The following is a 25,771-nucleotide window of genomic DNA, read 5'->3' on the forward strand; positions in this document are numbered from 1 at the left end:
AAGGTATTGTGTTTTAACTTTCTCTATGATATATAGCCACTTCTGCCCTCCTTTAACCTTCTCTTTTAAAGGGTATTATAGTTTAGCCTGGGACTGTCTCATTTCAAATATAGACAGATATAATCAATAATCATACTTTGTCTTACGCTAGTAGGTACTAGCACCCGAAAAAGTTATGAGTATAGTTTTTTCTTCTTATTTACTGACGAATTAAGTTTTACAGACTGCAATAGCCAATGGCCTTCAAATTGACGTTAATTTAAACACTTTTTAATAAAAAATATATATAAATTGAGAAATATATTAAGAATCTGTCAAGATTGTCAAGAATGGTCTTGAAAATGTAATAATTTTTAACAGAACCGAAGTACAGCCATGAGGCTGCATTTAATACTTGATTTTTAGAATGATTGATAGCTAGACAGCCTTTTAAGGCCTGTACACACTGGCTTGCGTGTGCGTGACGTGCACGTGTGCGTGCGCTAAGATGTAGGAGCCGCACACGCACACGTCACGCAAGCAGTGTGTCGTCTCTCATAAGGACCTGTATACTACAACGCGGCACGCGCACGTACACGTTACGCACACGCAGTCGGTGTGCACAGGCCTTTAACCAGTATTGTTGTTCCAGATACGTGACCGGCGACAGTCAAGTCCCACTGGCATTGATAGGGGGCGCTGGCTGCGGGAAGGCCACTTTAGTCGCCCGAGCGGCGACACTGGCACCTACTTGGCAAGAGGACCTCGCTGTTATTATCAGGTATGTAATGCAAAACGTAATTCAAGACCAAATAAAAACTTTTCACAAAAAAAGAAAACCGACTTCAAAAAGGATGAAATAAAATATTATCCTTTTTTAAGTCTATGCGTTACCAACTGATATGTTTGAAGTCGGTGCCAAGCCAAGTACTAAGAATACCCGTCAAAAATAATCAGCTTTAGGACTATAAATCCCATTAGAACAGTACTTATAACTATGATAAATGTGTAAGTTAAAAATTCTGTCTGCCTCTTTGTCGCCTTTTCATTGCTGTTGAGATTGAACTGACTGAACCGCTTTAGGTGAAATTTGGCAAGAAAGTAAATTCCTTGAATTGTTTTATATTTTGAAATGTAGTAGTAGTAGTAGTAAACTCTTTTACGGCCCCGACACTATCATGGATACTGACATTACTTTGACGGAATGACGTTTTTAGTGATAGTGTAGGGAGGGAAGGAATGACGGCAAGTAATGAAGTTTATTTTAATAATTTCCGTCAGTATTGGAGTTATGTCAAAGTAATGATACTAGAAATGACATTATACTGACAGTGAATTGGTTAGAATGATGGAATCAGAAATGACAGAAAGAATGATGGACGATAATGAAGTTATTAAACATCTTTAATATTTTTGAAGAAATGTCAAAATAATGACATTATACTGATAGTGAGTGGAGCGCATCAGTATACAAAAAGACATATTAAAAATAACATACAATTAGTAAGAAGTACAAAGGCGAACTTATCTCTTCCAGTTAACCTTTGAGTTAAATGTAGTCCTCTGAATAAGGGACGGGAAATAACTTAGTCCCAATCCCGCACTTGCGTGCTATAGACTGTTCGAGCCGGCTGTATTGGGGATAGGGTGGGAGGAGGCTACCCAAGCTGCCCAGGGCCGAGTGGAAGAAACAGATTCGAGCCCTACAGCCCTATCCCCAGGGGTAGGGCTCGAATCTTTTTCTTCCACGGCCTTCCACTGCTGGCAGGGGCTGGGCTGGGTAACAGGATGGAAAGAAGGCCCAGCGCCGGCCACTCCAAGGGAAGTATTTATTCGTTAGAGGGAGCAAGTGATATTGCTATCTCATTCTACCGCATGGCTGCGTCCCTTGCAGTGGCCGTTGCTGGGCCATCGTGTAGAGGAGCCATAAAAACGATAACCAGCATCAATAGACCATTGAATAAGCCAAGTTTGTTTGTTATAGATTCGTGGGGCTGACCCCGCAGTCGAGTAGCTCGCATCAGCTGCTCAAATCCATCGTGGACCAGTGTCACGTCCTGCACGCTGGGACGCCATATCGCGGCAGGAATGTAAGCATTAAATGTTCTAGGTATTTTTTTCTGCACGTATATTGCCAAAATTTTCTATGACACTACTTGCACCATTCACTAAGCCGGGGTTAACCGGTTAAACATGGAGTTACCATGGTTACCAGTACAATTTGACACTGGGTTAACTGTTTAACCGGTTAACCCCGGGTTAGAGATGGTGCAAGTGGCACTTACAGTTAGTTTCGATTTCTACGACACTACTTTCACCATTCACTATCCCGGGGTTAACCGGTTAAACATGGTGTTACCATGGTTACCAGTACAATTTGACACTGGGTTAACGGTTTAACCGGTTAGCCCTGAGATAGTGGGATGGTGCTAGTGGACCTTAGACACCAATGAGTAACGTAATATTAAATGAAATAGTCGTCAAAAGGACATCGAGTAATAATATTTAATGACACAAACGGGTCTACCGCGATATAATTTAAAAACGCGAGAGTTAAAAGTGTTATATCGAGTAATAATGCCTAATCTGAACGGGAACTTTCTAAGTGAAAAAATTCATGAGAATTTTCTCATGAAAATTTCCGGGTATTTTAAAGAATAGAGAGAGACTAGAGAGCGTTTATTCGAGGCATAACAAGAGAATAAAACAACACTTAACAAAGAATACGCCACGAAATTTTGAGACTGTTCTTAAGCCCCTTCCACACTCGTGCGCGAATCTCGGCGCGAAGCCGCGAACGCGAGTGTGGAGTCGATTTCACAGATTGGTGTGGAGCGGGCCTTAAAGTTCTGTAACTTGCACATTGCTAAAAATGTGTACTGAAAGATAAAATGTGGCTTTTCCATTGTATTCTTCCAAGTGACGCTAAAAAATAGTCCATCGATTGTGCTTGGTGCAACTAGCCTTTAAGTATGATTATCCTCGTGCCGCCCAATGTGCAATACATTGTACAAAGTGACACTCAGCATAACTGCCCAGACTTTAGAAATTAAATTCAGAGCTAAACGCCCAGTGTACAATACGCTGTACATAAAAGTTTATCAGATGTAAGTTTTAAATTTTCGCGCATAATTCGAATTTACCTAGAGGTCGTGAATGGTCGGTTCAGTGGCGATCATTTTGACAGCTGAGGTTTGACAGATATTCATAGACAAGTGTTGTACTTCCGCAATTATTCAAACATGCGCGACACATGGGTATATAATCTTAATTTATTAACCCTTATCTTGGCAAGGCTCAAAATATCTTAAATATAAACATTTTTTTAGTTTTTCGTCACCTATTGAGCATACTAGACTATTAAAAAATAAGGAAAAAAATCCAGGATTTTCCAATTTCGGAAAATCATATGTATCATATTTGATACAGTGCCAATCCGTCGACAAAATAGTTACCTACTTTTTAGAAGAAAAATGCGGATTTTAATAAAAATAAAACATGTAATGCAACAGAAATTATCATTTATTGCTAATTAAACGCAATCCAAAGCATCAGATAACTATTACACCTGTAAAAATAAATTATATCTACGAATACCTGATCACATGGGCGGAAAATTTGATCCCGTAAAGTTTCAAAAAATCCGTCAGCAAAAAGTTGAGTAAAATATGAAAAGTAAACAAATAATTTAAAAGTCAAAAAAATATTTTTTTTTCATTTTTTGGGCATTTTTGCCATGCACAGATTTTTCCATGCTACGGGCTACGGCGTAGCAATTATGCTACAGCGTACGAATATACAGTTAAATAACATCTAGTACTTAAAAAAATCAAAGTTCAATGACTAAATAATACGACAACTAATATTAAATACTTGAAACATGTTTTGTAACCCCACAAATATAAAAAAATAATAAAAACCTGTAAAAATATTTTGACGACAACTTGGCAATGTATTAAATGTAATACAATCCTTTCGATATGTACATTTCTGAGTTCTTGGCAATGTATCAAATATAATACATAACAGTTTTATGTCAGGTTCTGTGTATTAAATGTTTTTAAATTCGAAAGCATTGTAAATATTTATGCACTAACAGATAGTAAATGCATCAAAATGTAGATTATGGAAAAATATATACAAATCTAAGAAATAAATGCAAAACATCCAGTGCGAACCGAAATCTGTTGTTTCCGTGGCGCCATGTTGATTATTACTAACTAATTTACAATGACACTTGTGTCCATTATTTTTTTCTATAAGTAAGGAGGGTACCTCGATTTATTGAGGGCAGAATTATTTTGTTAGGTACTACAGTGAATCTGCTAGATTTTTTTAAGTTCCATGTATCACGGGTGTTACGATGCCAAGATAAGGGTTAAATGAATCATGGCTTTTATCGTTTAGAGAGTGACATAAAAATTATCCTAAATGTTTGTTTTATTGAAATATATTGTTATTTTTTTACAAAGGCACAAATAAACATTTTTTTTTTCTTAATCGTAAGATTATGTTCATCATATTGCACATTGGGCACTACTGTTATAAAAATACATAATATAACCTACAACTGAAGGTTCTTTTTTGATAGTTTATTTTAGGTCTGCATGATGATTTACTTGTTGAATACGAGCTGGAAGACTTTTTGCAATCACACAATAAAATTTGTGATCCTGGATACTAACCTTCTGGTGATGAACCAGATATTTACAGTCTTAGTGAAAAATAAAGTTTCGAAGGCAGTGATACTGAAACACAGCAAACATACAATAACTTATATATAATTAAGAAGGATATTAAGTTGTATGTTAAGGAAGTTTATTAACTATTTTTCAGCCCTTGTTATAAAGCATTTCGATGTCAAATATGAATGTTAACATACATAAAAAAGTAGCCCAATACTAAAAAAATTTTTTTCTAATTATTTTTGACTTACGTGGCTTATTATGTAACTATTTAAGCAGAATAATAATAGTCAGAGGCTACGTTATCGCAATTACGTGCCTAAAAGTTGATTTAAAAAAATATTTTATTACTTTATAACGTCAATCAAAAACCCAATGTGCATTTAAATGAACATAAGATACGAAGGTGGAATTCAGTTTACTGTATTCATTTTTATTCACTTATACCCAGAAAAAAATAAAAAAAATCCTGCTCGAGTTTTGTGTAAAAAAAAATGTTTTAAGTGCGTGGGCAGTTACGACTTCAAAATATTATGGCTCATATATTGCACACTGGGCGTTTAGCTTATCTTGCGTTTTTTTTCTTGGGCGGCACGAGGTTATAATGGTGTGTCTGACCATGGGGCTTTAAATCCAGGGCTTGATTTTACTCGCTAAACTGAGCTACTTTTACTATGGGACCAACCCTGAAATCGGGATTTTTTTTGGCTTTTCCATAGAAAATGTCGAGATCTGATCACCCAAATTGTATGAAAAATTAAAAAAAAAATTTGGGATTTCGGGGTTGGTGCCATAGTAAAAGTAGCTCAGTTTAGCGAGTAGAAACGAGCCCTGGATTTAAAGCCCCATGGTCAGACACACACTGTAAATGTGTGTACAGGACGTAGCATCACTGTCAGCGGCGTTACCAAAACTTCTCGGCGCACTGGGGCGCGCCCGACCGGCGTTACTGCTGGTCGTCGGCGCGGACGCGCTGCGAGGCGCGCGCTGGCTGCCTTCACGGTTGCCAGGCAACGTTAAAATGATCGTTACAGTCACTGAAGGTAATTCAAATGGATTTTCAATCTATTAAAATAAAAAAATCAATCAAAAGAGCGCTGGTGGCCTAGCGGTAAGAGCGTGCGACTTGCAATCTGGAGGTCGCGGGTTCAAACCCCGGCTCGTACCAATGAGTTTTTCGGAACTTATGTACGAAATATCATTTGATATTTACCAGTCGCTTTTCGGTGAAGGAAAACATCGTGAGGAAACCTGCATACGTCTGCGAAGAAATTCAAAGGTGTATGTGAAGTCCCCAATCCGCATTGGGCTAGCATGGGGACTATAGCCCAAGCCCTCTCGCGCTCGAGAGGAGGCCTGTGCCCAGCAGTGGGACGTATATAGGCTGAGATGATGATGATGATGATGAATCAAAAGTTCAATTCGAATTCAGATTGCCTATAGGAGCGTAGGTTCGGATCCTACAGACTGCGCCATATAAAATATGTATTGTGACGGAGGAAAAAATAACACTAAATCTTTATTCATCTACCCACACATATGAAAATACATCGGCCAGTGGTTATGTGACAAGCCAGACTCCCCTTTAGCGAAGAATAGACATACAGATGTGTCCATCTTATTATTAATTTCCGAAATGGTACTTAGGTAGTCACGGAATGATTGAAAATTCTTCACATAAACCCATCCGAAATCGCCAACTTGTAGACAGTTGCTTCTTTTTAAATTACAGATTCACTGAGGCCTTCTCAGAAAACGACACCATTTAAGGTTCACTAATTTACTTTTTTTTTTCAGAAACCGACGAGCCCTCAAGCTCGGCAATAATGGCGGTGTTATCCTCCGAGGACGGGCCTAAAGTAGTCCGCGCGCCGCCGGTCGGCGCCGACGAGGCGCGCGCCGTGCTCGCGGCGTGCGCGGCCGCCTACAGCAAGACGGGTGCGGCTTCACCGCCCGACGCGGCGGTGAAGGCTGTGCAGAAGTGCACCATACCGCTTTACGCTAAGGTATATATTCAAATGATCCGTGCAATCTAGGGTTGTTACCTGCTGTGTGTAACTGCGTACAGCAAGATGGGAGCGGCTTCACCGCCCGATGCGGCGGTGAAGGCTGTTCAGAAGTGCACCATACCGTTTTACGCTAAGGTACATATTCCAATGATCCGTGCAATCTAGGGTTGTTACCTGCTGTGTGTAACTGCGTACAGCAAGATGGGAGCGGCTTCACCGCCCGATGCGGCGGTGAAGGCTGTGCAGAAGTGCACCATACCGCTTTACGCTAAGGTACATATTCCAATGATCCGTGCAATCTAGGGTTGTTACCTGCTGTGTGTAACTGCGTACAGCAAGATGGGAGCGGCTTCACCGCCCGATGCGGCGGTGAAGGCTGTGCAGAAGTGCACCATACCGCTTTACGCTAAGGTATATATTCCAATGATCCGTGCAATCTAGGGTTGTTACCTGCTGTGTGTAACTGCGTACAGCAAGATGGGAGCGGCTTCACCGCCCGATGCGGCGGTGAAGGCTGTTCAGAAGTGCACCATACCGTTTTACGCTAAGGTACATATTCCAATGATCCGTGCAATCTAGGGTTGTTACCTGCTGTGTGTAACTGCGTACAGCAAGATGGGAGCGGCTTCACCGCCCGATGCGGCGGTGAAGGCTGTGCAGAAGTGCACCATACCGCTTTACGCTAAGGTACATATTCCAATGATCCGTGCAATCTAGGGTTGTTACCTGCTGTGTGTAACTGCGTACAGCAAGATGGGAGCGGCTTCACCGCCCGATGCGGCGGTGAAGGCTGTTCAGAAGTGGACCATACCGCTTTACGCTAAGGTACATATTCCAATGATCCGTGCAATCTAGGGTTGTTACCTGCTGTGTGTAACTGCGTACAGCAAGATGGGAGCGGCTTCACCGCCCGATGCGGCGGTGAAGGCTGTTCAGAAGTGGACCATACCGTTTTACGCTAAGGTAAATTCTTCTTCTCTGCGATAAATTGTTGTTACTTAACTCCTTTCTCCAACAGATCCTAGCCTGGCAAATCTCCCTATCAGCGGAAACCTTCACCGAGCAATCGGAGCCAGAAACAGCACCAGAACTGGTGATCTGCGAGGACCTGGAGGGCCAACTGACGCAGATCCTGATCACCACGGAGGCGGCGCTGGGCGCTGAACGGGTTAAGACGTGTCTGGCGCTGCTGACGGCCGCGAGGAGGGGGTTGGATGATACAGAGATATTGGACATGTTGGCTCATGATGAGCTGTTTAGAAGTGAAGAGACATACTGTGAGTAACTCTTTTACTTACTTCTTTCACTAAATCTTCAACTTAACCACAATAGCTTGCTACAGACCGTTCATGTTAAGTTATAATACCTATTATTATAATATCGACTAGAGATGCCACGAATATTCAGAAACTATTCGGTATACGGCCTATTCGGCCACTTTGTCCAATATTCGGTATTCGGTCGAATGTTGCCTACTATTCGGCCGAATACAGAATATCTGTTGCAACTACTTAAAATAAAAACTTACACAAAAATAACCAAAAACTAGGTATATTTAATATTTAAAATGTATTCTTGGAAAGTAGTTATATACGAAACCACGTTTTTGAGCATTTGTTGATTACAATATATTTTATTTTTATCATGGGTCTGATTTGATATTCTCTAATTGTGCTTTGTTGGCGAACAGTTTTCATAATAATTGTGACTCAAAATGTTCGCATGTCATGCCGAATATTCGGTATTCGGGCAAATTCACTGTTCGGGGCATCTCTAAGGGCCAGTTGCACCAATCACATTTGACAGACTGATCAATGTCAGCCGGCGCGCCCCGGCGCTTTACTATGAAACTTTCTATACGTAGTAATTTAGAGAACTCTTTAAGACTGCGTCGAGCAAAATTTCTCTGTCTTCTCACAAAGGAAAGCTTTGACAGTTTGAATTCCTCAAAGGAGGTAAGTAGTTAATACTAAACTCGAAACAGCACCTTTAAAAAAACATTAGGGGTCACTGACCTGTCCCAGTAAATTGAGGTAGTGTGGTTGAGCTGCGTTTGTGTGTGAAATGGGGTAATTTGACAGAATCTGAAAATTTACCCTTCTCTACGCCCTCTTAACGATACGAACAGTTTGGCGCAATCAACCCTAAAATAATATCGACTATTTCACAGTACCTTGGGCGCCCGCGTCGCTATTCTGGCCGCAGCTGGCAGCGCTGCTGTCGCCCTGGCTGCGCTGGGACGCGCGCGGCGCGGCGCGGTGGCGCGACGCCGCGCTCGCCGGCGCCGCGCGCGACCGCTACCTGCAGGACTGCGAGGACCAAGTGCGGAAGACTCTGGTGGACTATTACGAGGTGTGTACATAATACCATCTCATCTTATTTCTGAGATATAGTTCAGTCACGGCCACGTACCGGAAGGCACAGCGTGGGTAGACCCCCCACAAGGTGGACTGACGGCCTGGTAAAGGTCGCGGGAGTCCGCTGGATGCAGGTGGCGCAAGACCGGTCATTGTGGCCTCCCCGGCTTATGTCCAGCAGTGGACGTCCTCTAGCTGAAATAATGATAATGATGATGATGATGATGACGATGATGATGATGATGATAGTTCAGTCAAGCGTGTTGTATTGGATTTTCCGTAAATACCTATTGCCAGATTAAGCCGTCAAATGGCCGCTTGTCACGTGCCCTAAATACTCCGGGTTTGCGCAGATCATTGTGTCGACACACTTTCTACAAGTTATTACTTTTAAGCCCCCTCCAGACTATGCGCGTCTCAAATAACCTAACCTTGAGCCCCCTCCAGACTATGCGCGTGAATCGCGGGCGAAGCCGCGAACGCGAGTGTGGAGTCGATTTCGCTGTCTGCGAAAATCGACGCCACACTCACGTTCGCGGCTTCGCGCCGCGATTCGCGCACGAGTTTGGAGGAGGCTCAAGGTTAGGTTATTTGAGAACAGTCGTGTCTCATTGCTGGGCAAAGGCCTCCACCGATTTCTCCACTCTATCCGGTTCTGTGAGCTACAAATAAGGGGTTGTGCACAAATCACGCGAGATGTTTTCGGCTACTTTTTGACCCCCCGTCCCCCTTGGTGATATTTGGTGAGGTTTTTGGCTACCTCCTCCCCCACATAACCTCACGTGTATTTTTTTTCCATCCGATTGGTCAAGGCCAAGCGCTCCAAAATTTCGTAAAATAGACTCGCTATTTCGAAGTGCGGAATGAAGATTTATAAATTAATACAAATAAAAAGTCTCCCCTCTCTCCCCCAACGTGATCTGTTGTGATTTTTCGTCACCCCCACCCCCGTATCGAGCCTCGCGTGATTTGTGCACAAGCCCTATGTGAATTTTTGCCCTATGGCGATCTTCCCTCCAACGTTTTACATGCCGGTCTTCTCAACTTTGACCTTAGTTATGTCTTATAATACAGGGTGATTTCTGGGTCGTGATCCAGAACCACTTTTTCTGACTCTGTAAATGATCAACATTATCATATGGTAGTATTTTATTAAAAGATAATTACTTTAATTATTCTTATTTTTCAAGTAAAATTAATGTTATACTAAGTTATTATGGTCACCCTGTGACTTTTGACATACGCTGTATGGAAAGCGACAAGACGTCACATTGAGTAGGGTCACCAAATTGTATGCAAAAATGTTTTTTCCTACTTGTCATCTGGAAAATAATCATCATTATTGATGATAAACAATAATTAACAACATCATTAGGCTCATCTTTGGATTCTGTATCATCTGTATGATGTCTGGCTCTCTTGCTCCACGACCCCGAAATCACCCTGTATAACATTCAAACGCTTTGCCTCACTAAATTGTTGTGTTGCAGGGCGTCTGGTACACGGAAAACGACCCAAAGATGGCCGGCCGGCTTATATCGCAAGAAAACAAATTCTCAGACGAATGGTAATACCAAATTTGTTGCATAAGTACAGTCAGCAGCAGAAGTTGCTAAGCGGGCGAGGTGTTCAAAATGATCTTGACACGACTTTACTGTTAAGAGAATAAGAGCGTGTCAAGGTAATTTTGAACACCTCGCCCGCTTAGCAACTTCTGCTGCTGACTGTACATTACCAACTTTTTTAAAACCCCTTCTTAGAACGGTAGTCATCCAATATATTTGTCCAATTGATCAAAGAAATTGAGTGACTTCATTAAATTTTATAGAAACACCGTCATTATTTCAATAAAATATTACGAATAACATTTAATTCAAATTTTTCGGGGAAGGAAAATATCGAGAGGAAACCGACCTAATCCTACTAGGGCCTAGTTTCCCCTCTGGGTTGGAAGATCAGATGCAGGCGCTTAGTTGCCAAGCGGACCCCAGGCACCCATGAGCCGTGGCTAAAAATCCCAGGATAACGCGATGATGATGATTTAATTCAAATTTTTAATCTCAAAATTCAGGTACAGAAAAGGCTAATAAAATTATACCCTATTTCTGTGTAAGACCTAAGACCCATTAACTGAATTCATTTAGGTAAGGTTTTCCATCACTCTAAAACGATACACTATCCCGACTCTAATTTTTTTTTTTCAGCTACAACACCCGGAAACTGGACGAGCTACCGTTCCAACACTACCACTTATCCAAGAACGACCCAGAATCATTCGCCACGAGACCATATTTCACCGAACTCAGCTGGGTTCACGACAAGCTCGCGGCCACCGACTGCGGGCATTTTCTGGAAGACATCGCTCTAGTGCACTTAGACCCCCTGCCTGAACACATTGAGATACTTAAAGAGGTAAGTGGCATGCCACTTAGTCGTCAGATCAAGCCTAATTGGCAAAAGGAGCCTAGCCTAGGGTAGAGGCCTGCTAAAACTATGAAACATACTTAGAGTTAGACCAAGAATATTCTGCAGCGATTTTGATTTCCCACGCAGTGCAAGTGTTATTTTAAACGTCAAACTTCTATGAAATTATGACGTATTAAATAACTTGCACTTGCACTGCGTGGGCTATCAAAATCTCTGCAGACTTTTCTTGGTCTAACTCTAGGTATTTTTGATATTGTTAGATTGTTACCCTTGTGATATATTAGGGAAACTGATTTTATCCGCAATTCAATTCAAAGTAAATTTAACCAATCAATTAAGGACCTACCACATGTAATTTAAAATAAGATCTAGGGACTAACTCTGTACTGTATTGTATTATAATGTGACAAGAACTGATATAATTGTTTAATTCAGTCATATTAATGTAAAAATATGATTGGCAAGGCAAGCATGGAGCCTGAAGCTCGATCCCGCCAGTAATTCTGGGCTAGTAAATGTCCCTTCAATAATAACTAAAATCCAAACATTATTTCAGGTTTTCGAGCACCATTCCTACGCCCTAGATTACGATCATAGACAATTCTACGGTCTCCTCCGAACCACCATGGAGAAACGCCAACGGGAGGGCACAGAGATCAAAACCAAAATAGTCCACACATGGGTCGAAGAAATCTGGGAGCCGCCCATACCTACCTTCTTCCCTGCCAATGAGGAATTCTGGAAGATCGTAGAGACGAAGGAGAAGAGAGATTTGACTATGGTCGCTGGGTTTGATAGTAAGACGTACGATTTGATTGTGAGGTTCGACACAAGAGGGAAGTTTGTGGCGACAGTGTCGACGGAACGGGAGGAGATATGCGTTTGGGATGTCGCGCTGTAAGTTTTTACAAGCTTTTATTTAGTTTCACCTGACCGTTGTCTGTCTGTAATGAAAACTTGCAAGTTAAATTTGATCCACTTCCCGGTTTCCGATTGAACTGAAATTTTGCATGCATGTATAAATCGGATGACAATGCAATATTATGGTACCATCGAGCTGATCTGATGATGGAGACAGGTGGTGGCCATAGGAACTCTGTGATGAAACAACGCAACCTAATTGTATAGGGGTTTTTAGAATTGTCTCGATGAGTATTAGTTGTTGTCTGTCGTAAGAAAAGTACAGTCAGCGATAAAAGCTTATACCAAAAATTAAATTTTTGCTAAAAACTTATTTTACTTTAACAAAGGTTGCACTCGATATTTAGTATATTTACTCGGCTACTATTTAAGTAGAGTATGAAATATTAATAGGTAGGTAAAGTCGAAATAAATCCTTCGCGAGCTGAGGGCCTAACCGCGAACCACTTTCGATGCGTTGTCTCCCTATCACACATACGTACAAATTTACAAGGGCGACTGAGAGGCAACACGTCGAACGTGGTTCGCGGTAAGCCCTCTGTTGTCCCCTGTGATCCTGTGAATATAATGGATTCTCGTGTAGTACGTCTAATCTAACTTTGCACCGATTTGAATAGACCAAAGTGAGGTGGTGTTATTATAAATGTAATTTTCATAGTAATTTGTCATTCATGATGATCACTTATACAAAACAAATTTGTACGACGTTTTAGCATTTTGTGCAGGTATAAATTGTATCGTGTAGAGGTTCCTTAAACACATTATCTAAATGTTGGCAGTACTGCGCTAGAGGCGTTCTTTTTAGGGTTCCGTACCCAAAGGGTAAAACAGGACCCTATTACTAAGACTTCGCTGTCCGTCCGTCCGTCCGTCCGTCCGTCTGTCTGTCACCAGGCTGTATCTCACGAACCGTGATAGCTAGACAGTTGAAATTTTCACAGATGATGTATTTCTGTTGCCGCTATAACAACAAATACTAAAAACAGAATAAAATAAAGATTTAAGTGGGGCTCCCATACAGCAAACGTGTTTTTTGACCAAAGTTAAGCAACGTCGGGCGTGGTCAGTACTTGGATGGGTGACCGTTTTCTTTTTGCATTTTTTTCGTTTTTTTTTTTTGCTTTATGGTACGGAACCCTTCGTGCGCGAGTCCGACTCGCACTTGCCCGGTTTTTTTAAAACCATGCCATGTAACTAATGCCAACACATACTTGCTAAAGTAATAGTTCTTTACAGATGTAAACTAGTTCGAAAGATCACCGGTGTCACCCAGCCAATAAACCTGGTGCCCATCGACGAGTACCGCTGCGTGGTGCTATGTAAACGAGAGCTGAAGGTTTATGACCTCAATCAGGTTAGTATGAATAAAGTACGTACTGATCCTGCTCCTGCCACTCTCGACAGGCTTCAAAACGCCATTATTGAGGTGTGGAATAACTTTCGTGGCATTCGGCAACATCGTGGCACTCATGACAGTCATGACTGATCACATGGAAGCTACTCGGAGGGCAAGAGGAGGCAGCACTAGGTTTTAAGTTTAGTTTTAAGTTGATCTTTTCGGTATCTGTTGATTTTGTAGTGTTTTTATTCTTTGCAATTTTAACTTAAATACACGTTGATTCGTTTATCCTGAAAATTTTCTTTTTGTATGGGATAGATCGTCCATTTTACGACATTTTCCAATAGAGGGTTTCATAACCTTTCAAATAAGGCCCCATGGTCTTATCTTGCCTTATATAATATAAGGTTTAAAACCGCTTGAAAGAAAAAAGTTAAGATGTGTAATTTTTTTGACGCCGAGTGTATATTCATAAAATTAACTTGTTTAATGGGGCATTAGCTTGATTAAAACGATGCATGGGTGTTGTGTTGTAAAGGGTGAGTACTATTAAATTGTCGCTAACATATTCCGTTTTTTTTCTAGACTCTCAACCTTTTTGGTAAAACTTATTATATATATCAAAATTAGAATGTATTGGCATCTTTTATTCTTAAAAAAAAACATTCACTTGTATTTGTCTTTCAAGATGTCGTCAAAAGAAAAAAGCGTGCGCGATTTAATTTTGCAAAAATTTACTATGAATCCCTATATATCTACTTTGGAACTTGCAAAATCGTGCAATACAACTCGGAGAACAGTGCAAAGGACCATAAAAAAGCTAAAACGAGGTAAAACTACTGAAAGAAAGCAGCGAGAGGGTCATCCGACAAGAAAACGGAACAAAAAGTTGGAATCAAAGGTGTGTAAGCTGTTTGATCAGAATCCGGCTATTTCGTCCCGAGATGTGTCCAAAAAAGTTGGAACAAGCCAAAGCAATGTACAAAAAATAAAAATAAAACTGCGGTATTGTTACATACAAAAAACAAAAAGCTCCGAAAAGAACGGTTGATCAGTATAATCGAGCAGTTCGACGTTCTAGATTATTGTACGCCTTGTTTGTTCAAAATACAGCAGGTTGCTTAATCATTGATGACGAAACGTATGTAAAGGCTGATTTCAATTCAATACCAGGCAATCAATACTTTTCTTCCCGCAACGTCTCGGGTCTGCCTGAATCAGAAAAAGTGATTCCAGTCGAGAAATTTGCCAAAAAGTTCCTCGTGTGGCAAGCGATATGCCAGTGCGGTATGAGAAGTTCGCCTTTTGTAACCACTGGCACAATTAACACAGATATTTATATATCCGAATGCCTAAAGAAAAGGTTGTTGCCACTTATTAAAAAGCACAATTGTTCGACATTATTTTGGCCGGATTTGGCAAGTTGCCATTATTCATCTAGAGCTATGGATTGGTATAATTTGAATTCTGTCGATGTTGTACCAAAGGGATTAAATCCGCCAAATTGCCCAGAATTACGGCCGATAGAAAAATACTGGGCAAATATAAAAACAAAATTGCGGAAAACATGCCAACCGGCCACATCATTGCCCGATTTCAAAAGGAAGTGGATTAAATGTACTAAACTTATCACAAATGATTCCGTGCAAAATTCTATGAGTCGGGTCAAGAGTAAAGTCCGAGAATTCTCACGTCGTGCTCTAGACAAACAATAAAACGGTTTTAGCTCGCCTATTTTATCATAAACTTACCAATAATAAACATTTTTGAATTTTATTGTATATTATTTTATTGTATAAAATTTTATTCAAATTGCGACAATTTAATAGTACTCACCCTTTAGATGTTTTTAATAAAGGATGACTCACGCTAGGCCGGGCCGTGCCCGAGCCCAGGCGTCCGACGTTATTTCGTGCTTTCCATAGAAAACGAAGCGCCGGCAGCTCCGACCCGGCATCGGTCTAGTCTAGCGTGAGTCATTCTAAAATCGTCCCTTTCGCATTTTATCCGTTCGCATAAAACTCCTTTACCGATTCGGGGCTGATGACACGCCTGCCGTGTCATCAATGTTTTTTACGTGTGGCGTATGACACGGGAGGAGTGTCATCATATTCTATAGCGCATAGCTATAGAATATGATGACATATAGCGCATAGCACGGCTGCCGTGTCATGAAATGATTGTTCCGCGCCACAGCCAAAAGTTTTCGAAAATGGAACACGCAACGAATCGGTTAAAGTCGCTTATCTTCTTCTTCTTCGTTACACTTATGACAGAGTGGTCGTGACCATTATGTAGACTTTTGAGCGACTCGTTTAACGACACGTCGCCATTAGACGACGACACGCCGCCGTCGTTAGAATACGGCGGGTAGTCTATCTCGCGGGCGAGATACTGTCGCGCCCTGTGTTAGTGCTAGGTAGCATAATGTCCCCTACATTCTTCTACCCAGTGTGTTTCTGACTAGGCTTGTGCCTGCGCGGTCGCTACAGAGTCAATCGGTCAAACGAACTAGTTCGGTCTTTTAGTTCCTTTAGTTCAGTTCGGTCTTTGAGAGCTGGGAATGTGTGAATCGATTTTACAGTAGGCTTTTTCTAAATCTTTGGCCACTGAATTACGATTCGATAAGAATATATAATAAGATACGATATGGCGGTTAAACATCAAAAAGCTAGACACAATAAAATAAAAAATATAGAAAAACTATTTGATTTTTCTTCATACTTTTCGGGTATAGGACTGTTTGTCACTCTTTTATCTCGTTCGCACTCGTGCCTGCGTCATTGTGAACCATTTCGTTCAGTCTATTTTCTGTTTCACTCATGTCAAGCGCTCATCAATCCCACTGAACTAAATGACCTAAAGACCGATTAAGAGCGTGTAAAAAGATTTAGTTCCTTTCGGTCCTTTATGGGATTTCATTCTTAACAATTAGTTCATGACACAAGCCTATTTCTGACTGCAGTTTTTTTTTCTCAGGGTAAATTCGTGGTATCCCTAAAAGGCGTGATGAACCAGAAGATGCCTTACTACGGCCTCCACGACTCCAAGCACCTCGTCGCCCTATCTCGCAACAGGATGTACGTCAACCTGATGAACATCGAGACTGGGGACTGTGTCACCACTTTCAAGGCTGGCGAGGACAGGTTCCTGAATTCGCTGCTTGTATCCGGCGATGGAAGGTATGGCTACAACTAATAGGGTATTTGACTACTAGTCAAATCAGCTTCTTCTTTTGAACTGTCAAAACGATTTTGCTTATGGAATTTATATGAAACACTAGCATGTGACGTCACAATCAAACATAGACTAGGAATTATCCTCTAGACCGAGTTTAGAGCAATTATTTCATGAAACCGATGACGCCAAAAATGCGGGGGTGCGCGGGACGAGGTGAGCGAAGTCCCGTGCCGTGATGGGTCCGTTCAAAGACACGGACGTCACACAAAGACACTTTCGACTCGAACATGGAGTAAAATTACCGTACGCGTGGCAGAGGGGGTAGCGCGACTATGCTCAGTCTGGGAGGATGTTTTGTCTGTGCTTCGAGCAACACCGGCTTCCGCAACATCGGAAGGCAGGGGCCCAAGCGATATCTTACCGTACAAATCGTTTTGCCATTTTTTGCGGGGGGAAAGGTGCACACAGTCGCACTTCTCACACACTTACATACAAAATTCAATCTGTAATGACGACACAAATACATAGAAAATGACACACTCTCTAAAATCTGATCTTCTGTCTTACTCTGTCACGCAGGGTGCTGGTATGCGGAGACGAGACGCAAAAGCCGTTCCCACTACTCGTTTGGTCACTGACGTCACGGAAACTTCTCTACGACTTACGTATACCGCACCATGACTTTGTCACGTCGAAGGCTGCTATCACGTATGAAGGTAAGCATACGCGTACCCACGGTGGGGCAAGGTGGGGCGGTTGCCCCACCCTGGTCTCTGAACATAAGCTAAGAATTTCTGTTTCAACCATACCCTGTTACAACGTACCCAACCTCCCCTACTTCTGCCCCAGCCCTTAAAAAATGCAGCGTACACCCATGAAAGTAAGTTCCATACCTTTTGCCACCAGAGGGCCTGCCGCGAACACCGAAGTTCAACAAATTGCGGCCATCTTTCTTTGTTACTCTAACTAGCATTTTAAAATGTGTAGTGAAATCTATTCCTATTTTATTAAAGGTTATCTTTCCTCTTACAACTCTATATTCTGTATCTTTAGGTACTTAAATAAAACTAAACAAATAATTTGTAACATTTCGGGTACTACAACTTTTATTGGTTAACCAACCAAATGAAAAACCACCTGGATCTGTCACTGGACGACCTGACTTTAACCTTCATTATTTGGTCATGTAATGTTTTCATCTACCCTCAATTGGCTTAAGAAGCCATTTGTGGGTCATCATCATAATTTAAGAGCATGGCTCTTGTCGGTGGAGTATGCGCCAGTTTTTGCGGTCCTCGGTCAGGTTCTTTAGGTCCCTGTAAGACACGACATTTGCTTTTAGTTGTTGTGTATAGCTTGCTCATGGTTTTCCTCTTCCTCTTCTAGCTTCGATTTTGCCTTTGCTTTCGATTTTAATTTTGCATTTGTGGGTAGACTAGCTGTTGCCCGCGACTTCGTCCGCGTGGAGTCTTATCTTCAACATTTTACATCTTTAGTACCTATAATTTTCATATCCAAGCAATTAAGTACTTTTCTTTTTTAGCAAGTTGTATGAAGTTTTATTTCAAGTGGATTTTGATGTTGGTTGCTGAAATTACTTTTCTTGTATTCTCATAATAGGTATCTATGCCCTTATACAAAGATTAAAGTTCCGCACTCACAAAATATCTGATCTCCATACAAACTTTCAACCTCTTTCTCACCACCTTGAGGGATAATTTTCAAAAATGCTTGAATTAGTTTTTAGTTTTCATGTTTTTTTATTTTAATACCTTTTTTTTGCAAAAAGTTCAAGTTCCTAGCTTTAAATTAAATTTACACCCCAAGACGAACTTTCACCCCCTTTTTAACCCCCTTAGGGGTAGAATTTCCTAAAACGTTGCAATTACTTACTTTTTTTTGTAATCGGCTATTATGTCTTTCTAAGAAGTTTCAAAGCATTTGTAATGGATTCAAACCCCCATTTTAACCCTGTTAGGGGATGAATTTTACAAATCGCTGAAATCACTTTTATTGTCTTCTAATAATATCCCCAAATACAAAGATTCAAGTCCCGCGCTCGAAAAAAATTTTGATATCCATACAAACTTTCAACCCCTTTTTCACCGCCTTAGGGGATGAATTTTCAAGAACGCTGAAATTAGTTTTCTTGTATTTTAATAATATATCTTTTAACGAAGTTTCAAATTCCTAGCTCAAAAGAAAACTTCAACCCCATACAAATTTTCATCCCCTTTTTAACCCTGTTAGGAGATGAATTTTACAAAACGCTGAAATTACTTTTATTGCCTTCTAATAATATCCCCAAATACAAAGACTCAAGTCCCGCGCTCGAAAAAAATTTTGATATCCATACAACTTTCAACCCCTTTTTAACCCCCTTAGGGGTTGAATTTCCAAAAACCTTGCAATCACTTTTTTTTGTAATCGGCTATTATGCCTTTCTAAGAAGTTTCAAAGCATTTGTAATGGATTAAAATTTTCAACCCCTTTTTAACCCTGTTAGGGGATGAATTTTACAAAACGCTGAAATTACTTTTCCTGTCTTCTAATAATATCCCTAAATACACAGATTCAAGTCCACCACTCGAAAAAATTTTTAATTTCCATACAAACTTTCAACCCCTTTTTCACCACCTTAGGGGATGAATTTTCAAAAACGCTGAAATTAGTTTTCTTGTATTTTAATGACATATCTTTTTACGAAGTTTTTAAATTCCTAGCTTAAAAGAAAACTTTAACCCCATACAAAATTTCATCCCCTTTTTAACCCTCTTAGGGGTTGAAATTCCCAAAATCACTTCTTATCTCTTGTACACTTTATAAATGCAATCTGGTGTGCAAATTTCAACTTTCTGGCTTTTGTAGTTTCGGCTCTGCGTTGATGAATCAGTCAGTCAGTCAGGACACTTGCATTTATATATATAGATTTTTTAAATACCTAAAGACACAGACTATACTAACCCCTCTTGCTAGTGACTAGGGTGACACAGGTGACTACCCACCCAGGTGTCACCCTTCGATTACTCCTCCTTACCTACCTCCCTCCTCTACCTCTTTTAACTTCGTTGCTAGTACGAGAAACCCTAATTTAAACTCAATTTCCAGGTTCATACGTGTGCGTGGTCTCTCGTGAACTAGACGAGCCGAGCCCCAACTTCATCGTGGTCTACGATCTCCAGTCAGGCACACTCTTCAAGAAGTGGAAGCCTGGATGTGACACGGTAGCCCTGGCTATCAGCTCGGCTGACGGCTGCGTGGTGTCAGGGTTGGCTGATACTAGGATACTGGTGTGGGATCTGGTCACAGGTAGGACCTCCAGTCAGACTCCTTAAGTGGAAGCCTGGCTGTGACACGGTAGCCCTGGCTATCAGCTCGGCTGACGGCTGCGTGGTGTCGGGGTTGGCTGATACTAGGATACTGGTGTGGGATCTGGTCACAGGTAGGACCTTCAGTCAGACTCCTTAAGTGGAAGCCTGGCTGTGACACGGTAGCTCTGGCTATCAGCTCGGCTGACGGCTGTGTGGTGTCAGGGTTGGCTGATACTAGGATACTGGTGTGGGATCTGGTCACAGGTAGGATCTCCAGTCAGGCTCTTCAAGTGGAAGCCTGGCTGTGACACGGTGGCTCTGGCTATCAGCTCGGCTGACGGCTGCGTTCAGGGTTGGCTGATACTAGGATACTGGTGTGGGATCTGGTCACAGGTAGGTTTAATCGTGAATCAATTTTAACAGGACTACCGCGAACGTGTCAAAGCTAATCGAAACTCTTAGCTAATGGTCTATGTCACACCAATTAAAGTGATGGAGATTAACAGTCTTCGAATTTCTATGTTTCTGGTGTGGTAACGACATACTGTAAGGTAGTAAGTATATAAGCAAAATAAGCTCTGGTCAGATGAGGCGTTCTTTTAATCTACTCATAAAGGAATATAAGTGAATAACTAATAGCATAATTCGACACCTGGTTAAGTAAATGAGGTTTCTCCGTGCCATACGTTTTATGTTTGCTGGATTAGGCGTGTCCACACAGAACGAGCAACCTAGCGAGGAAATTACCGCGCGAAGCAGCTCGTCCGGTGGAGACACTGGAAACGTATCTCGCTCAACGCAATGCCGCCGAGACCCGTCTACACAGACCGAGCTGCTTCACGCGGCAATTTCCTCGCTCGTTCTGTGTGGACCTATTCCTATTCTCAAACGCGCTTGAATCATAATAGTTATTTGTACAACAAGAGATCAAAGTTTGATATTTCTTCGAGTGCTTATTTTGAGTCCCGTGCAAGCGAAAGATTCTATAATAGATTCACGAGCGTAGCGAGTGAATCTAATTTAGAATCTTGAGCGTAGTAAGGGATTCAAAAGCGCACGAGATGTAAATAACTTTGATCTCGTGTAGTACACAATTTTTTTTACCCTAAGCAGTGAGAACATACCTAGAGGGACAGAGATAATAGAACCCAAGTATATCGAACTTATATACCCTGCATGTTGAAATGACATTTGACTATAAAGGTCACTTGAATGACATTTTGTCTCACTCAGTGAGCAAAATGCGATTTTCCTCACTCATTTTGTCTCACTCAGTGAGCAAAATGCGATTTTGCTCACTGAGTGAGACAAAGTGACTCAGTGAGCAAAATCGCATTTTGCTCACTGTTTTTAAGAAGCAAAGTACCCTTGTTCGAGCTGCTGAGGTGAAAACTATATTGTCTGTGCAGGGAACTGCCGCCTTACACTCCGCGGGCACGGCGCGGCGCCGGCCCGGCTCCGGCTGGCGCGCGCCGGCGGCGTGCTGCTGTCGGCGGACGACGCGTGCCGGGACCTGTCTGTGCGTCTCTGGGACTTGCATACAGGTAATGTGACAAATGTTACATTTTATAGAATGTTATCACGACTGTCTACGGGAGCTGCCGGCCTAGCCATGGTGACAATCGACAACGAAACGCTTTGTCTCTCCATCACTCTTACTTATAAGTGCGACAGTGACAGTTGCGTTTCGATCGCTACAGAGCGTTAGCGATTAGCAGGCTGGCTACGCGGCCCGGCCGGTGACGGTTCGGCTCTTCGAATCGATCGAAATCGAATTTAAATCAATGGCATTAGAAAATACAGTTTAATTTGTTTTGTTTTGACGACCGGTCTGTCCTAGTGGGTAGTGACACTGCCTGTGACGCCGATGGTCCTGGATTCGAATCCCAGTAAGGGCATTTATTTGTATGATGATACAGATATTTGTTCCCGAGTCATCGTTGTTTTCTATGTATTTAAGTATTTAACTAAATCTTTTATTCAAAAAATAATTATTTATTTATTTAAAATCGAACGAAACAAAGCAAAGGCAACTCTGTTCCATTTAATCAATATTTAAATTCCATTGGTGGTCATGTGTTAGTACACATGTCCACCATGTCGTAATACTAGTGTATTACGATATTGAACCCGAAGAGGATAAAATTTAAGACAGCCAAATCAATAATGCAGATGTTTCTGTATTTCTGTAACTGTTTATTAGGGTTCCGTACCAAAAAGGTACAAAAGGAACCCTTATGGTGCGACTCTGTCCGTCTGTCACATCGCTAAATATTTCGAGAACTACAGCTATCGATTTGAAATTTGGAATAGTTTTTTTTACCTACCTACTCTTAATGTAGTTCTAACCAGCCTCTTAAACCCCGCAGGAAAGCTAATAGCAGTATACACACCGCCCGAACGTATCACCTCCTGCGAGGTGCTGCTAGGGGGCTCCGTACTGGCGCTGGCGCTAGAAAACTACAAGGAGGTCCTTTGTGTCAAGCTCTGCGGACCGCCCGTGGATTCAGTCACGCAGGTAAACAGTTACATAGAAATATATAGGTAGGTAGTCAGACAAGAGTGCTCACTCCATATATCAGTTTTGGTACCAATAATATTAGTATTTTCATAGTCGACATCTAGCATCGAGTAGCGGAATTATCAGTACTGGTACTTGACAATAGATGTAGCGTCGACCGAAAAGTCTAATGCTCAACAATTTTCAACTAATATTATAAACGGATTAACCAGAACTCTATTTTCAACTCCTTCTGCTTCTACTATTAGTTGTAAATTGTTGTTCAATACAATTTTCGTGGGTCGCCACTCGAGAGAGATCTAGTATCGAGTAGCGGTACTGATAATTCCGCTACTCGATGCTAGATGTCGACTATGAAAATACTAATATCTTACTATATTTCTCTCACACTGCACTCTTGTCTTACTATATTTCTCTATGACAGTTATGTCATTCTTAAAGGCCCCGTGCATGAACTATAGGGGGCAGCATAGGAGCCGTCAGATTTATGGCGCGAGGCGTAAACGTATCGTTTATGCTTCCGACGTAGCCCACAAGATGGCAGAACCTACTATGCACAAGGAAACGTACAGACGAGAACGGTAGATGGTAGCACTTTCTTTGGCAATGTACATGTGCACATAGCCTCATAGGCCCAGCCATACAAATGAAAACTCCAGAATTTGTCAAAGAAATTTGAATCTATAGCCCAGGGAATAGAGTTGATATTAGTTCTGTTTGAAAATTGAACGAAACAAAACAAATGCGACTCTATTCCAATTAAATACGATTTAAATTTAATCGAACTGAATAAGTACTATAAGTAGGACCTTGGGCCTTAAGCGGATATGTTTCTGGTTCAGGCCACAAGATGGCAGAGACCCTGTACGGTCCCTATAGATTTGAAGACTGTCACTAGTAGCATCCTATAGAAATGGTATACGCGTGCCTCCGTGGGGGACAAAACACACACAAAGCGACAATATTAAAAACACGTTTTAACATTCCTGACAATATACCAAACACAATCTACGTAATTCGGTCGGGTTATTTGTAGCCCACCATAAACCATACTAAATTTTTGGTGGGAACAAACAAAAAGTGAGACTGTGACAATAAGGACAAGCAATATAATACCGCTTTCTCTGCTACTCCTACTGAAAGTTCCATAAGTGCATCTCGTGCTCTCTATATCATTGTAGCTCTATGCTGTCACTACGAGAATGTGTACTTGCAGGGCCGCGACGCAGAGTACGACGACCGGCCGTACGGCGATCCGGCGCTAGAGGGCCGTACGTTCGACGTCCGGGGCGCGGAGAGCTGCTGATAGGACCGTGTCCGTATCCGTGTCGCCTTCGGCCATTTCAGGACTTGTCTCTACACCTGCAATGCGATTCTAAATCCTTTTTTTTATGCATTTCGAATCTCAAATTAGGCCAATAATGAAACAGTAGCTAATATTTAAATGTGAACATATAAGCTAATTTAGGAAGCTATAATAAAATAAACCATAAAAAATTAAGGTGTCATTTCCAACGACAGCTGCATTACTGTTCATTTTACTATGGAATTTGACAATGACAGCGACGCGTTCAGTACCGGTAGTGCAGCTGCGGTTAGAAATGGAATGTTACCATTATTCGGCGCACAATGGTTCATAAATGAGGCATTATCTATGAAAAGGGACGTTATTGTCGATGGCGCTTCGCCGCATAGCGTCGCGCGGCATTGTTATTATATCGAAGCTCGAGATCGTTAATAATGGCGTAAGCGCCTTCGATAAGGTCCCTTTTCATAGATAACGTTATAAATTACCCTAATATTCTGTAAAAAGGTTCCCAACGTAATCGATATGGTCTAAAATGAATGCAAAAAGAAATACATATTTAAAGTTGCCAACAAATAAAAAGAAAAGCATAGCACGGTGTAGGCTGAGTCCTTAAGTATACATTTGTAACATCTAAGCACTTTTAAACTTATATGAAAATGTTACCCTAGTAAAAAACCTTAACCTTAAAGTGTGACGTAATAATTTCGTATGGAAGTATTACTACTGACCAAAAAAGGGTAAATAAAGAACCAATATTATATGTAATGTAATATAGGTACGGTCGTGTAATATATATCTGAGCGGCCAAGTTTCTCACTAATATCTGAACACGACGCCTCTATTGTCACGGCGTTTTAAATATTTTTGAGCACCCCGGCCGCTCCGATATATCTGATGGCGGCTGTACATAGATTGTTTCTTTATTTAAGCCTAAGAATTGATGAATTTGCTTAATATTTAAATAAAACAAATTAATAATAAAGACATGCCGAGTTGGGCTCAAATAATATTTTAACGGTTGCAAATGTAGGTATTTGATTAAGGCTCATTGGTGACGAGATGCCATTTCTGGGGAAATTGTCTATGGTTACAAAATTCTGTAAAGCCCCCTCCAGACTATGCGCGTGAATCGCGGGCGAAGCCGCGAACGCGAGTGTGGAGTCGATTTTCGCACACAGCGAAATCGACTCCACACTCGCGTTCGCGGCTTCGCCCGCGATTCACGCGCATAGTCTAGAGGGGGCTTCAGATACATAGTACTGAATTTTAAGAACTGACATAAGTAATCCTATCAGAACTATAGTTTGGCAATCCATTTCCATCAGTAGAAAAAGGCGGCAAATGTAATGAAAACTGTAGGCTCATAGTTCTCCTACAGACAATTCAAATTCCGCGCCATTTTCTACTGACAAAGTTTGCCAGAGTATAACAGATTATACCCAGTCTGGGATTCTGTCCCGTATACAGTGAGCCATAACCAAATACATCCATCTCTTTTACAGTAGGTACCATTCTGTGCGTGTCAGAACGAGATGGATGTTTTGTCTATGGCAAGAAACATCTGCGCGGTGTAATGTTGCCATGTAAACTCGGTCGTATGGAAATAAAAAAAAACTTAAATGTTTTGATCTATTACGCTTATTAATTACATACATAAAAATAATTGTATTTTAGTGAATTCTCTATCAGTATAATGTTGATGTTTAGGTGTAATTTTGTGGTGAAATTAGGTT

At 41.3% G+C, this 25,771-nt stretch overlaps 1 protein-coding gene across 1 annotated transcript in view; it reads left to right on the forward strand.

Moving 5' to 3' along the window:
• Nucleotides 1–25,133, forward strand: part of LOC134674200 (uncharacterized) — an 80,991-nt gene extending 55,858 nt beyond the window's left edge. The window contains exons 16-34 of the mRNA XM_063532259.1: nucleotides 632–760; nucleotides 1,964–2,069; nucleotides 5,545–5,707; nucleotides 6,462–6,670; nucleotides 6,701–6,808; nucleotides 6,977–7,084; nucleotides 7,253–7,360; nucleotides 7,692–7,950; nucleotides 8,844–9,025; nucleotides 10,521–10,597; nucleotides 11,235–11,442; nucleotides 12,014–12,354; nucleotides 13,615–13,732; nucleotides 16,697–16,899; nucleotides 17,477–17,613; nucleotides 20,006–20,206; nucleotides 21,618–21,752; nucleotides 22,578–22,726; nucleotides 23,946–25,133. Coding sequence (XP_063388329.1) covers nucleotides 632–760; nucleotides 1,964–2,069; nucleotides 5,545–5,707; nucleotides 6,462–6,670; nucleotides 6,701–6,808; nucleotides 6,977–7,084; nucleotides 7,253–7,360; nucleotides 7,692–7,950; nucleotides 8,844–9,025; nucleotides 10,521–10,597; nucleotides 11,235–11,442; nucleotides 12,014–12,354; nucleotides 13,615–13,732; nucleotides 16,697–16,899; nucleotides 17,477–17,613; nucleotides 20,006–20,206; nucleotides 21,618–21,752; nucleotides 22,578–22,726; nucleotides 23,946–24,035 — 3,031 coding nt within the window. The 3' untranslated portion in view covers nucleotides 24,036–25,133. The remainder of the gene's footprint in view (nucleotides 1–631; nucleotides 761–1,963; nucleotides 2,070–5,544; nucleotides 5,708–6,461; nucleotides 6,671–6,700; nucleotides 6,809–6,976; nucleotides 7,085–7,252; nucleotides 7,361–7,691; nucleotides 7,951–8,843; nucleotides 9,026–10,520; nucleotides 10,598–11,234; nucleotides 11,443–12,013; nucleotides 12,355–13,614; nucleotides 13,733–16,696; nucleotides 16,900–17,476; nucleotides 17,614–20,005; nucleotides 20,207–21,617; nucleotides 21,753–22,577; nucleotides 22,727–23,945) is intronic.
• Nucleotides 25,134–25,771: the final 638 nt, after the last annotated feature.

This window comes from Cydia fagiglandana, chromosome 19 (assembly GCF_963556715.1).
Source record: "Cydia fagiglandana chromosome 19, ilCydFagi1.1, whole genome shotgun sequence".
Lineage (NCBI taxonomy): Eukaryota > Metazoa > Arthropoda > Insecta > Lepidoptera > Tortricidae > Cydia > Cydia fagiglandana.